This window comes from Rana temporaria, chromosome 9, assembly GCF_905171775.1.
Source record: "Rana temporaria chromosome 9, aRanTem1.1, whole genome shotgun sequence".
In the NCBI taxonomy this organism is placed as follows: Eukaryota; Metazoa; Chordata; class Amphibia; order Anura; family Ranidae; genus Rana; species Rana temporaria.
In genome coordinates, this window is record NC_053497.1 from 116,514,598 (window position 1) to 116,530,529 (window position 15,932).

General features: G+C 41.5%; 1 protein-coding gene across 5 annotated transcripts in view; it reads left to right on the forward strand.

The window, feature by feature from the left end:
- The window catches only part of RALGPS1 (Ral GEF with PH domain and SH3 binding motif 1), a 765,778-nt gene that overhangs the window by 240,939 nt on the left and 508,907 nt on the right, over nucleotides 1–15,932 (forward strand). For all 5 annotated transcript variants that reach the window (XM_040324221.1, XM_040324220.1, XM_040324222.1 and 2 more), the window contains exon 6: nucleotides 9,657–9,740. In XM_040324221.1, coding sequence (XP_040180155.1) covers nucleotides 9,657–9,740 — 84 coding nt within the window. The remainder of the gene's footprint in view (nucleotides 1–9,656; nucleotides 9,741–15,932) is intronic.

Below are 15,932 nucleotides of genomic sequence, written 5' to 3' on the forward strand. Positions count from 1 at the left end.
GCTCTCATGCCGGCAGCCCAGCATGTCTCTTGCCAGCCACCTGCACCCGCAGCCCGGCTGCAGAAGAGCCGTGGGCCGGGGGTTGACGACCCCTGGACTAGAAGGCTTTCCTGTGTTGCACACTGATTAAAGTGAGGGATTTTTGATTGCTTTTGTGCCTTCTCACCATAACCTGCATGGTAATACAGACTTGATGATGTAAAAGTAATACCTTTCACATAATTTGATAAGCTGCAAGGCTTCATTGCATATCATCTTATGTTCTGCAAATATTGATGCTAGCACTTTCAGGAACTTATTGCCAAGTGGAAAGATTTTCTTTTAAATAAAATTTGTGAGAGACTTTTGTTAGCCTGGGTTCAGACTAGTGCAATGTGGGAACCAGCGTGATTACAGCGCCGGGTCCCGCATCACTTCTCTCCCACAGGCAGTTCCCTCTGCCCTCTGTAAACCGCTGTGAGTGTCGATGCATTGTTAATTACACCAGGACCATCTTTAAGGCAGGGCAAAAGGGGAAGCTGCCCTGGGCCCTGTCATTGTTGTGGGGCCCAAAGCAGCTGCCTCATACTTGCCAACTATCCCAGTTTAAATTCCCTTGTCCCTTGAAGTTTTAGTCCTGTGCTGTGTCCTGATATCTCAGTGCTACTAATGCTGCCCAGCTCTGCACTATTGTTGTGTACAGATGACTCGCCTACCGACCCTGTGTTTACATGCATATAAATGTCATTCATATGTAAATAACTGTAGCATTCATATGGAAATAGCGGCATCATTCATATGGAAACAGCGGAATCATTCATATGGAAACAGCGGCAGCATTCATATGTAAATAAAGGCGGCATTCATATTTATATCACGCCCCTCTGCAGTGAAGAGATGATGTGCTGTAACCTCTAGCAACTTGTCAGTAAGTGGTAATGATATGCTGTAACCTCTGGCAACCAATCACAATCACTGCCTGATCTGATACAGTAAACTGATTTTAAGTCTAGCTGATATTTATTGTATGTCTCAGAGCAGGTGGAGACCAAAATTGCATGGAGGGGCAATCATTTTTTTGGCCAGGGTCCAATCAACATTAAAGACGGCCCTGAATGACACCCCCAGAATGATCCATAGATCACAGTGCGAACTGTGGCTTCGTACAGGAATCAAGTCCCTGCACCTTTTTGTGTGTGAATTCAATGCGAGTTCAGCCATACAACTGTATGGCTGAACTCGCATTGCTCTGATATCGCATGTGCGGTGTGGGTGCGAATCACATGTGATGTCTGAGATCGCACTAGTCTGAAACTAGGCTAAATCTACAACCCTGGCATTCTTTTATAAAATAATTTGATGGAATCTCACCAAAAATAAAAATAAATGCCTTTTAAAATTATTTTCCATATTTTGATTTTAGTCTAATTTAAAGACATTAGGCACATGGACTTGGACAGGAAGGCTGATGCTTTCCCATGGTACTAAAAATTTGTTTATTGTCTGTCTTCATTGAACTATGCCCTTTTCTCGCTGTCCTGACAGGAAGTGGGGGAAATATCTCCCCATTGGGGAAAAAGATTGAAGTCCTGTGTGGACTACTGGGAGAAGAATCTGTCACATTAACACAAGGGGGAAAAAATCAGGGCAAATTGCCAAGCTTGCAAGAAAGAAAAAACATTTTTTTACCAGTTGTAGAATATTACAGGTAATTTGTTTCAAATGAAGGCTGAAATTTTCTTTTAAAGGCTAGTCCACTCAGGGCTATATTTCAGTATGGATTAGACCAGTGGTGGTCAACTTGAAAACTATAAAGGGCAATAGCAGCGCATTTTTGCATCTCACAAACATTTGTTTCTTTTTGATTTTTTTTTAAATATTTTTAAGGATCATATATAAAATAACAGTGGCAACAGAAAACAATGCCACCATACATCTGGCCACGCAGGGCAACAATATGCAATACAATTAACAATAGTACCTAAATCACTGTCTAAAGCTGGATACACACTATACGATTTTCTTTAGCTTTTTTCATGTAGATTTACCAAAACCAAATAATATGAGGTCAAACCTAAACACTTTCAATTTGTATGCAATCGGTCAGGCCCTTGCACTACATAATTGAAGGTAAACGTAAAGGAAATCCAACAACAAAAGTTGTATAATGTGTATCCAGCTTAAGAATAACCAAAACAAACCCATTGTCTCCCCCCCCCCCCCCCTCCCACCAACTTGTCGCCCCCTTCACCCCTGAAATCACCTGAGATCAGAAGGATTACTTGCACCTATAACAGAGTGCCAAAGTTCATCCAAATTATTCTAAAACACTAGCATGGAGCGATTACAGTATTGGAATAAGAGAAAAAGAGACACTTAGGGCTACCAGGTCTCAGAAAACTAACCTGTTACGGTCCCACCCAGGGAAGGGCTCTTTAAGTTTTGAACTATTCCCATCTAAAAAGCCCATGATACAGTATTTGTTAAATTAGTGGGCCTACCAAGCAGGTGCTACCATGGAGCCTTCCTGCCAGTCTCACCCTGTGGTGGAAAATTAGGCTAACCAAGCTTGCCATACCTTGTTACATTTTTTAGTGCAAACATTTCTGTTTTGCTGCATTTTATTTAGTGTAGCGCAATGCACAGTGAAAAAGTTGGAGTGCAGTAACCTCCCGGTATTGGTGTCAGTGAGTGCATTATTAACATGTACCCCTTCTATAGTGGAAGGAAAGAAAATAGAGTTATCTATAGGCTGTGTTAGCGTCAGTGAATGCAAAAATAACACCCATCATTGGTGTCATAAGTGAAATAACCCCCAGCATTAGTGTCAGTGGACCCAACAATAACCCCCAGCATTGGTGTCAGTGGACCCAATAATAACCCCCAGAATTGGTGTCAGTGGACTCAATAATAACCCCCAGCATTGGTGTCAGTGGATGCAGTAATAACCCCAAACATGGGTGTTGGTGAAGGCAATATTAGCTCCCAGCACTGGTGTCCGTACTATTAAACCCCGTCCCCCACATTTGTGATTGCTGGCAGTGAAATTCATCTGCCTCCCCCTTTTCAGCATTTATGGACCGTGCATTAAAAGTTACCCTCCCCACATCCCCATCACCCCCTCCCTTGGTGATTGGTGATGATTGGCAGTAAAAGTTACCTTACATTTATTGGACCTTCTACTTTTGCCTTTTAATTTATTATAGCATGGTGAATGCAGCTGTATAGAGCTGGGGCCTGTGGCAGGAAGATCTTGCTACCTGAATTTCTAAAAGTTATAACAAAAGAACAATTAAATCCATGGCATCATAGTGCTCCCAGTGGATGTTTCCTGTACTATTCCATGTCCGCTACGGTTGTGGTTTAGCTCCACTTGAAAAGTTAAAATCCCATGAAACAGAAAAAATCTCACAAAGCATTTACACTTTTCTTTAGCTTGTGTTTTTAAATCACCAACATATTTTTACTGCAGCCCCTTGGGGGTTGTCTGTTTCAATGCTTGGTTGGAATTGAGTCTTCCACACACCATTAAAAAGAAAACCTATTGAGTTAAATGGCTTATTTTTATTACGGGGGATTGGGGGTTAGTAACTTGAAAAGCCACCCTGTGAATTCATAATGCTTCTTCTGGCAATAGTCCATAATAAAGGACCAGGATAATTTACTTTTCTAATTCTAATTCTGTGATTGCTAAAGCTTTACTATGGGACATAAGAGATGTTTACAGATCCCTCAACCCCTAAAGCAGAAAAATATCAAATTTAAAACATGACAAGTTTTTGAGTTATAGTTGCGTACCATTGGTCCATTCCTGACAAAAAGCCAAATCAAAAATAAAATATTCACAGAAAGAATAAAGTAACTCCTAGTTCTAACTCACAAAATCTTCTTTGTAAAAAGAAAAAAATCAGTTTTGCGAGTCTTCCAGCATTTCCTGTGATGTATATATAATTGTTGCATGATTATACAAAGGCTCTAACACATGATGCAAGACTGAGGGCCCATTTAGATTTTGCAGTGCATTAATGCACATTCATGTGTTTCATTAAGACTGGCCAATTGCAAACACATAAAAACATCAGTGTGTTAGGGTGCCGTTCAAAATGAAGAGCACTTTAATGCAGCAACACATGTAGTACAAAGTTGTAAATGAGCCCTTAATGGGTTCTTGGAGCAGAAACCCTACTTACTAAAAAAAATAAAAATGCAGGTAGGTAGTAAAGCCTTCTTACCTGCCTGCTTACAAACTGTAGAATGTAAGGTGAGCTGAGCATGCGTATACTATCTTGGCATTCCTTGGTGCCAGGTTAAATTGACTCCTGTGCCCATACGGAAGTTATTTCATCCCAGTCTGGCCAATCAAGATGGCTGAAGATGCCAAACCTGAAAGAAGACTAGTAAGGACATTTGCAGATGTTGCATAGATGAAGGGAAGGTCTTTAGTTCCACCTTGGCCTTTTTTTAAAGCCTTTCTCTTAGTTTTGGATAGAATTTGGAAGGATTTTACCCACCCTCTTGTTTTGAATGCTTTTTGTGTTCACCCTGTGGGGATTTACCCCCTTTTGTAGGTCCTGGTAACCACAGTCTCTAATACAGAATGTGGTGAGAAATCCAACGTTTTTCCATAGATGTTTTACTTTCGATAGACTTTTATTGAAAAAAATGTGAAGTACAAAACGTAGCATAAAATGTTTTTTTGTAATTGCCAAAATGTTGACAGCTGGAATGTAGCTGCCGAGATTTTAAAACCATCAACAGTATACATGGCATATTAACCACTTCCCATCTGCCCTATTGCATATTGACATCCACAATGTGGCTCCTTTATTCTGACTCGTATGACGTCCAGCAGGATAAGCCTTTGCAATCATGGTGCGGTATGTCGCTCTGACACAACGCATCTTCGATCGTGGTAAAGAGCCTATGACTTGGGCTCTGAAAAGGGACAAAACACATCTGTAGATTGTGCTGCTCACCCCGAAAATGGCATCAAGGGTTTTTTCCCCAATGGGGTTTTTAGGCAGCTCAGTTAATGAATTCGGATACAATGTAAAAGAGTTTTTTATTGGGATAACACGTACAAAAAAGGGGGAATGTTTTTATTTATTTTTTTGTTAAGATATGAGTTGCGGTATTACAAAATCATTAAAATTCTATACATTTCACAGAGCACAACTGATTGATATACAGCTTGATATGTGTAGACACAAGCATATAAAAACAATTGCTAACGCGTTTCGACCCTAAAGCTCTTCTTCAGAGGTTTTTGTTGTGACTGAAAAAAAATTGCAAAAGATTAACTATTATATGTTTTATCAACTATCCCCCTCCTTTGCCCCATCTGTTCTACAGCAGGGACTTATGAATAAGAGGGGGGGGGGAGAAGAAATAAAAGGGATATAAACAGATTACATAAAAGATCCAACACATTTTTTTTGTAACAACATTTTACTAAGTTGATGAGTATGGAACAGTCCAAATCGAACTTCTTGGTCGCAACAGAGGCCCCGTTGGTCCCCCGGAATGATGTTCCAACCTCAGAGTGCTCCAATACCGGTACCCCAGGGAAAAGCAGAGTGATCAAGTGTGACTATACAGGAGGTCACCGGGTAACAGGCGATGCCCGACAGGTAGGCAAGTCGGGGGGGGGGGGGGGGGTTGAACGCCTGCGGCAAAGTAATTAGAGGGCATTGTTATATTAGAATTAATTGATGTGTGTATATGTATGTTCATCAAACACACCTTCATATGATTAGGTTGTTTGGATCACATAATTAATCAATCCTGGCAAATCCCAAGGGGGGGGGGAAGAGGCGCTAGACATAATTAAGGGTGAGTATAGATAAATTAATTAAATTAATATATCAGAAGTTTATTATCATTATATTAAGGTATCATATTAATTATATTGAATTGAAATTAAATGTGAATAAGAAATTAAATTGGATTAAAAAATGTTGTAATAAATAAATGAAAGCTGTTATATACCTATTAGGTAAAATAGATGAAAAGGTAGTGTTGTGGTGAATTAGAATGAAAGTGCAGTGAATTGAATGATGTTGGGGGGGTGGGGGTGTAGGTGAGGGGAAGAGGCAGTGAATTAAGTGATGTGAAAAATAGAACCTGTGTAGAGTGGGGAAGGAAGCAGAGTGTGGTGTGTGTGAAGTGCTGGGATAATCTATGTGAACAATGATTGGAGGCAGTGTGTATTATGAAAGAGAACCTAGGATTAGGGTGAAAGGGGGGGGGAGAAAAGGAGAGGAGAGTGGGGTTGGTAGTGAATGTATTAGCTAATGTGTAAAATAAAATACATAATGAATGAAAACAGGTGAAGACTATGGAGCTGGAAACGGTGAACTATGAAGCGGATTTATAGTTGAAGTGTTGAAAAAAGTAGGAACAATTGGAAGAGTGTGCATATAAATAGGAGATTGGGGAATGGAGTGTGTGAATAAAAAGTGAGTATGAAGGAAATAGACAGAAGGTTCAACGTGAGAGTGTATAACGGTAGCAAGTGTAGGAAAAGGTATATAGGTATTACCTTTACTGTCACAAAATGGTGAAGTGTCCTTGGAGTGTTAGCAAAGCGATCATAGGATACCAAGTTTCAGTATAAAGAAACATTGGAATTAAGTGATGTCATATCCACAATCTGCACTTGAGGAAGAGAGATTCTTTGTAGTATATTGGGAGCATAAGAGTAAGTTTATAGTAAAATTTTCTCTGCCTGGGCTTACCCAAAGGGAGATGTCAGCACTCCTGGAGATACCTGAGGTCCTCTAAAGGAGTGCATGAAGCTCAGGGGATTATATGTGATCCTTAATTGATTGGCCAACTTGGTAAAATGTTGTTGATCTTTTATGTAATATGTTTATATCCCTTTTATTTCTTCTCTCCCCCCCTTCTTTTTCATAAGTCCCCGCGGTATAACAGACGGGGCAAAAGAGGGGGATAGTTGATAAAACATATAATAATAATTAATCTTTTGCTAATTTCTTTCAGTCACAACAAAAACCTCTGAAGAAGACCTTTAGGGTCGAAACGTGTTAGGAATTGTTGTTTTTATATGCTTGTGTCTACACTTATCAAGCTGTATATCAATCTGTTGTGCTCTGTGAAATGTATGGAATTTTAAAGATTTTGTAATACCGCAACTCATATCTTAACAAAAACCCCCTCATTCCCCCTTTTTTGTACGTGTTATCCCAATAACAACCTTTTTCTTTTACATTGTATCCTAATTCATTAACTGAGCTGCCTAAAAACCCCATTGGGGAAAATACCCTTGATGACTTGGGCTCTTTACCATTTCATCAACTGTGACAAATCACAGCTGATCATAGCGGTAACCAGGATGTGCCGATAATCGGCTTTCTTGGTTCGTGCTGACAGGGAGAGACGATTGGCAGCTCTCCTGTCAGGGGTGGGGGGGGTGCACATTGATTATTAGCGCAGCCCCCATCAGGTGCCCACCGCAATGACAATCATTGCCCATCAAAGTGCAAATCAATGCCCTTCATCGATGCCAATCAGTGCCCATCAGTAATGACTTTCGGTACCTCTTCATCAGTGCTGCCCATCAGTGCCACCCATTATTGCCCATCAGTTCCACCTATGTGTGCCACCTATCAGTGCCCATCAGTGCTGAATACCAGTGCCACCTATCTGTGCCCATCAGTTCTACATATTAGTGCCTCCTCAATACCTATCAGTGCCACCTCAGCAGTGCTGCCTCATCAGTGCCTGTCAGTGAAGGAGAAAACAAGATTTTATAGTAAAAACAAAGAAAAAAAATGTTGGTCAAAAAAACTTTTTTCTTTAGTTTAGCAAAAAATAAATAAACAGTGGTAATCAAATACCACCAAAAGAAAGCTCCATTTGTGGGAAGAAAATAATATTTTTATTTTGGTACTGTGTTGCATGGCGTATTAATTGTCATTCAAAATGTGATAGCGCTGAAAGCTGAACATTGTTCTGAGCAGGAAGGGAGGAATGTGCCCTGTATTGAAGTGGTTAATAATCAAAACTTGTAGCCTGCAAGGTAGAAACATAAGTATGATGGACAGCCTCATTCCCAAAAAAATCACCTTCTATCGCATAAAAAAGACATCCAAGTGAGCATGTACCAGCATGTACAGCTAGCATGTTTCACACCAAATGGTGCTTAATCATAGATATGATTAAGCACCATTTGGTGTGAAACTCGCTAGCTGTACTTGTTGGTACATGCTCACTTGGAAGTCTTGGAACTTTGTCTTTTTTATGCAATAAAAGGTGATTTTTTTTTGGAGTGCGGCTGTCCAGCATACTTTTTTTTCTATGTCACTGTTGCAAACGGAGTCGAGACCCATCTCATTGCAGAGACAGCTGATTTGAGGAGGTGTGATTGTCTTAAAGTGGTGATTTTCTGTTGGTTGCCTGCAAGGTAGAGTAGGTATCAATGAGCCAGGTAAATTTGTTGCCGGTCATGAAACAATAAGCAGATCAAAACATCAAGTCTGAATAAACAGCATGATCATGAACAGCATGCAACAAGAAAATACAAGAGGAAAGAAGGTGTTCTCAGTAGAAATGTGGGAGAGAAAGGTGGGGTGAGGTGAAGGGGAGTGAGCATCAGGAATGCCCAAAACCAGCATCCCAACGCTGGACAAATCTAAAGAAGAGCTCTCCATGTGATGGATGAGCATATTGTATCCACAGGGGCCAAATCTGGGAGAATTTATTTTGTGTGTCCAGCAGAATGCTGAGCAGTTCCTCACTAACAAAGAGCCCGACGATCTGCTGATGAACTTCCTCAAAGGAAGCAAATTGTTTCTTCCAGGCTTTGGCAATAGTCTATTAACAAAATGTACGTCACCAATATGATTTGGGGTTTAGTAAAATCAGGGGGTTTAAGGATCCAAGAGGAAAGGGTGACCAAACAAAGAATGTATGAGCTTCAAGACCTTGATACAAAACAATGTGAGCATGGGATGTGTCCACCAGGTTTGTAAAATGTCACCTGGCGTTGCATAGCCACTAAAGCACAGACCAATATGGGAAGGTTGAAGGTGGGCTACACATGAAGGGACCAGGTACCATCTGGTTTTCTTCAGAAGTTTCACATTAGATTTTCAGTACAGAATACATCAAGGGTATTGAATTAAATTTTACAGAGGTTCAGTCAGTAAAATATTCAACCAGAGATCTGAATTGTATGCTTGTGCAATGACTCAAATCCTTCACATCACCGCCCCCCTCTCTTCTTAGGCTAGGTTCACATCTGCGTGGCTGAGCAACGTGCAAAATTGCATGTGTCCCTGACCCGCAGAGAAACACGCTGCACTTTAGCAGATGCATGGGGGTGCCATTAATTCCTAATAGCACCCCCACACATCTGCACCTATGGCCATCAAAAGGCCTTAGCTACTATACGGGATCACCACAAATGTATATGGAAGCCAAGCTCTCCGCAGCCCTGGACACAAGAATATGTGGACAAATTGGAGTCCAGTTTTTTTTTTTTTTTTCAGTAAAACAATAGTGATCTCACATTATTTTAAAAAACAGACAAACGTTTGCCTTTTAGTGGTCTAGTTTTGCTTTTTTGAGTTGTTCAAGCTGTGCTGACTTTTTTTTTTTTTTTTTTTCCCACACAAACCCAGGGTAAACTGACGTCACTTGTGTTCTGTTTCTAGGAGCTTGGCAGCTGCGGATGGAACAAAAAGGAGAAACACAGCCTTGCCCCAAACGTTGTGGCCTTCACGAGACGATTCAACCAGGTATGAAGCATTCGGTGGCTGCCACAAAGTGACCCAGTTCAGATCAGTTTTGAAAAGCTGTGAAAATAATGAAGATAGGCTAAGTAGTTGTCTTAAGGCTTTTTTATTTTGAGGTGCAGCAACATCTGCTAGAAGTCCTCATTTTGCTTGAAATAAAAACAACCATATTACAAATTCTAAGGCAGGTTTGAATCTGGTGGCTGTGAGCAATTTAATAGTATTGACATCATTTTACTTCAGTCTTTTTGTATGTGAGAAATGGCAGGGATTCTGCAATGGGCATGTTTAGAAATCCTTTTACTGCATTGCAAGTCAGCAGAACAGTTTCCCAGATCTCTTGCTTACTGGTAAGATAGAGTAGGGTGATCTGGTGCACGGTATGATTACCTGGATGAAAAACACTGAGAAGGTAAGCTCTGCCCCATTGTTCATTTCAGAGCTTCATTCAAGGTTTTTTACAGCAGTGTAGCCCTAATATTAATGTTAATATTTTACAGCCTTTCTGCGTTTTCAAGCTACAAATAGCTTTGCTGGCAGCTGGCTATGAATGTGTATATAGATTAATACAAGTCAATCATAAATATAAATTCATACCAGGCCAGACTCTCAGATACAAATGTGTCATAGTCCTTGATCATGGAAAAGCCAACCCCTTCAAAATGAGTTGCACCCCCTGTCTAAGTATGTTGTAGTTTGTGCAGCTGCATTGCTACTTGGGAAATATCCTAATAGTCATAAAAAAGTGTATATTTTTTAGGGCGAGTACATAGCTTAAGTTTGGGGGTTTTAGCGGGCAGCTATCACAAAATAGAGCAAGAGGGCTTATTTAATAGTAATATAACCATGTAAATCAATATCTTTATGATTACACTGGAAGCTTCTATGACTGCAGCAGCAGATGGGTACCAACCAACCCCTTTCAGCGTCGCACCCTAGACTTCACTAGGTCTCAGTCTCATTTCCTGTCAATTGTTACTTTTCTTGCTGCAGACAGTAAACAATTGCACATCTTTCTGGGCCTAATGGAAACCAACAACTCTCGATCTGGTCAGCTTATTACCTTAATTCTCCGCGCCTGGTTCCCAGTCCTTGATCAGCTCTGTACCCACGGTCTCTGTTTAGCCATTGTTAACGTCTTTCATTTATAATTGCCCACTGTTGGGCAGCCCGTGTAAATGGTATAAGAATGTGTTGCTGCCTGCAGCCCTGTCCTAATCAGCTGTGGGGAAAGGAATCTGGCCACACTGTTTAGCAGCCTGAACGGCTGACTTGGACTGCTCTGTCTTACTTAAATCTGTGATAATTAATCTGACCTCCAACTGGGATTTGTCTATAGCTCAATAGGCAACCTATTTAGCATCATCAATCCGTGCTTGTGATAGTTTCCTGGCTGATCAAGAGTGCTCCAGTATGATCTGACTGGATTTTGTGCTTTCCTCTGCCCATCCTGACCCTTGACTGTGTGTACTGGACTACTCTCCCATCTGCTGCCTATCCTGACCATTGGCAAAGTTTACAGATTACTGTCTTGTTTGCTTCCTCTGCTACATTCATCTCTACCAAATTCTGCCTATAATATGTTTTTCTGCACTCAGGTTCGCAGGACTCAAAGTACCAGTAGGCACACTGAAATTAAAATTGTATTAAAGTGGAGTTTCCATCCCAAATTTTTATTTTCATTATTGTGCTCATTAGACCTAAAAAAGTAAAAAAAATAAAAACATTTTTTTTTTTACTCATCTGGAAATGCCTGTTGCTATGCGGTCCCACAAAATCTGCCTTTGAAATCACCTAGGATTCTGACATCATCTCCCTCTAATGCTCCTGGGAAATGTGTGTCATCATTTCCCAGAAAGCAGTGCGCTGTCCAATTATCACTCCCCATCCAAGACTTCCAGGAAGCAAGTGCTTGTAGGCTTCACAATGCCCACAAGCAAAATGACAACGGTGTGGACATAGTTTTATAAACAATCTTTTTTGAAAATCTATGCGGATCACCGGCGGATTGTAAAATAGTAAGTGACCGGATTTATATTATAAAAACGCAGGATGAAAGGACATACATTTAAACAATGCTAATTGTGGTTGGAACTCCGCTTTAAATTCAAAAACAACCATTTCTTCATCATACATCATGGGACATAGAGTAAGGCTATTATTCCTTATTGGGTTATATTTCATCTCCAGGTGAATAGACACTGGTAGACCTTTTAGATAGGAAGTGATCCCCTATAACCCCTCCCATACAGGAAGTACTTCAGTTTTTTTACCTGTGTTTGCAAGGTGTGAAATAGATGAGGCCCTGACTCAAAATCAGGGAAGCCTGTTCTGCCTACTGGGCCAAATTACAAGAGCAAGAGATGAGACACAGCTTGCTTCGTGATCCCTGTGCAAAGAGGAAGGGGTGGAGTTTTAATTGGTCTTTTATAAACAACGTGACATCACACACATAAGCATACTGATTGGTTCAGTTCTTCTAAGAGTGGTTTCTTATTACACGCCCCTGTGACGTCAGTTCTTGGCATACTGCACACGTTTCAAAGTCTTTAATTAGCACAAACAGTCCACGTGTCATTACAGGCATGAAAGTTCCTTATGGAATGTCCAGACACAGGGTTCCATTCTCAATCTTACAGGGGTTTCCTTTTCAGTCGGTGGGGTGGGCCGGAAGGAGGGAGTTTAGGAGTGCAGTAGAATGAAGGGATAACAGCTGTCTTCACTTAATCACTTCCTGAAGGTTTTTCTTAACTCTATAATGTCTTTTAAGGAAAGTAACATTATTGCAACATATTTTCACACATACATATGTAACATTTTGAGTAGCTCAGGAGGAAAGTAATCATAACACAAAAATATTCATTTTAATAACTTCCATCACAGGTGGGTGGGCATGTTTTGTTTGAGCTCCAGGTCTTGAAGTCTGCGCCTGGTTCTAAAAGGAATCAAGGGATTGACTGATAGGACCCATTTGAAACAAACTTATATGCTAAGATAAATGGTACCGGAGCCTCGCAAAAAAGATGCATGGATCCTGCAAGGTTTTTGCCTGTAATGCGAACTCCGGGTGCTGGACCCTGCAAAGTGAAATCCTGGACAGCACAGAGCTAAGGCATTCTTGCAGGGTGCTGTACAGGTCCAAGGGCGTGGACCCTAAAACATGAAAAGGGTACCCAGTCCTCGAAGTGACAGAAACCAATGATGATGGGTGAAGATTGGGCTCTTAGTTTCTAAGGTTGCCTGGATGGGTAAGTGAAATCCCTCTTTTACTTATTGAGGGGTGCCCCATGTGTATAACAATCTGTCAATCTAGCTAAAGCTGGATACCTGTGTAGCAGTGACTGCAGGCAGAAGTTTTGGGCTGACTGTTGAAAAGAGTAGCTTCCTTGTTGTCTTTTGCTGTTTTGTTGTCTTTTTTGCATGGTCTGCTCACAAAAATTATTTAGTGCACAAAAATTTGACACAGAGCAGGCTCTGAAAACCTTTCCATTTCAGCAGTTCATTCCTCCTTACCCAGCTCACGTGAGTCACCAGGTTTTAGTTGGCAAGATAAAGAGCTTAGCAGGATTGTTGCATAGGGGCTTGGTGAGCCTATTAAAGGGTCTCCCTTCTGGGGTAAAATACTAAACCCAAGTACTCCCATTTGTGGTTTGCAATGTCTTCAAAAAAGAGGAGCGGGGCTAACACTACAGAAAAGGGCACATCTATGTCGTCGGTAGCTCCTGAGGAGCTTAGTTGAAATCCTAGTGTTGTATCCCATGAGAGACCAGAGGCTTCCGGGCAATGTGAGCTGCTGGGCCTGTCTGATATTGTGCCTACAGTCAACGCTACTGCTTCAGCCTTTATCACCAGGGATGAACTTTCCTCAGCCCTAGCTGGGTTAGAGCACAGGATTGCTGCTATAACTGCCTCAATCCTCTGAGCCTCCTAATTTAAAGCAAGAATTGGGTTGAGAATGGGGAAGAGCTAAATGCCAAAGATTCTGTGAAGAGCCTGGCAGATGAGTCTGCTTCTCAGGAATCGGGGCCAGAAGAGGTCTAGTTGGCATCGTCCTCTCAATCGCAGAGGCTATTGATCCATACTCTTACTGAGATGGTTTGTTCTGCCTTTGCTACCTACTGCAGAGGTTTCTGGCCCTCCCTTGTCCTCTTTGAGGTCCCTGAAGCCTCCTCAGGCTGCACATGCTTTCCCCTTATACCCACTGTTGGAACAGGCGGTTTATGCTGATTGTGAACATCCTGATAGAATTTGTGTTCCTCCTTAGAGGTTTTTTCCTTTTATATCCCATGGAAGAAAAGTTTAAGAAATGGAGCATGCCAGCCGTAGATGCGGCAGACTATTCCTTAATGAAAACATTTTACTTGTCCAGTGGATAACGCACAGGGTATGAAAGACCCTCTTGAAAAGAAACTGGAGTCATTATTAAAGGCTTCCTTTTCTTTGGCAAGTTCAGCTATTCAGCCAGCTGTCGCAGCAATTGGAGTCTGCCAGTCCTTAAAGGATCGGGTCAGACGGCCCGATAGGCCTAACCAGGAGTATAAACTTGCTGAAAATAGGGCAGATATTCCTCAAGTGCTGTGTTTTGCTGTAGATGCCTTAAAGTGTTCTATACAGCAAGTCTCTTGTCTGGCTTTCCTGTCTGTACACATGCACAGATTTGTGTGGCTTAAGAACTGGTCAGCTGAGCTTCCCTGTAAGAGATTATTGGCAGGGTTCCCCTTCCATGGGAAACCTGTGTTTGGTGATGATCTGGACAAATACAGTACATCCAAAAGATTTCCAGAGGCGTCCCTCGTTTAAAACATTGGGGACTTCCTCTGGTATTTCCGTGCCAGGGCAGTTCCGCCACCTACAGGGCGCTGGAGCCAGGGGCAAGCCACAGGGCCAAAAAAAAACTTGTAAACTTGGTACCAAGCCCTCCTTTTGAGGGGACACCCCCACTCAGGTGGGGGGGGGGAGGCTGCTCCAATTTGCAGACAGTTGGAGAACAGTGGTACCGGACGAGTGGGTCACCTCAACAATGTACCGTGGTTACAAGCTGGAATTACGGGGGTTTTCTCCTCCAGAGATTTTTAGGATCCAACGTTCCTGTCAGGTGAGGGGTCACCTGTAAGTTCCTATTCTGTTTTGCTATCTTTGCTCTGGGTACGAGGAGTCCTACAATCGATCGGGTAATCAGCAAGACACTAACACGAGTATCATGTAGCAAGATTACAAATTTAATATCCGGAACTCAGCTGGTTTTATTTGTGAATTTGAGATGCACCCCTTGGGATGTATCTCTTCGTGGACCAGCCAATCAGGTTACAATTTCTTACAGTATATTTTTGTTACCAAGTCTGCCTAGAGATACAATATATTAATATATGATAGATGAAATAAAAGTCTGCCTAGAGATGGCTACGTAACAGATAAAAAAATATATCTTAACCACAGTCTATCTTACTTCTATAAATGTTTATAAAGTTCATAAAAAAAACTTCACACGTCTGCAGAATATTGACCATATACTCTTCTTTGTAAAGAATATTTCACACATTCTGCAGAACAGTAGCTTTAGCCACAAGCTTTAAGTTTCCTGTAATATAAGCAGTTCAAGCCTCCACGTGCTTTCACAAGCGAGTAAAGAATATGTAATTTAAAAGTTAAAGCGGGGGTTCACCCAAAACATTTTTTTTTAACATTAGATTGAGGCTAATTACTGGAGGCAGAATCGGGTGTTTTTTAAAAAAATCAATGCAGTACTTACCGTTTTAGAGATAGATGTTCTCCGCCGCTTCCGGGTATGGTCTTCCGGGCTGGGAGTTCCTATTTGATTGACAGCCTTCCGACGGTCGCATACAGCGCGTCACAAGTTGCCGAACATCGGTGCGGCTCTATACGGCGCCTGCGCACCGACTTTCGGCTACTTTCGGAAACTGGTGACGCGCTGTATGCGATGGTCGGAAGGCTGTCAATCAAATAGGAATGCCCAGTCCCGCAGCCCATACCCGGAAGCGGCGGAGAACATCTATCTCTAAAACGGTAAGTACTGCATTGATTTTAAACAAAACACCCGATTCTGCCTCCAGTAATTAACCCTAAATCTAATGATAAAAATTGATTTTTTTGGGTGAACCTCCACTTTAACCACTTGCCACCCGCCAATGACAAATTGACGTCGGCAAAGTGGTTGTAGAATCCTGACTGGAGGTC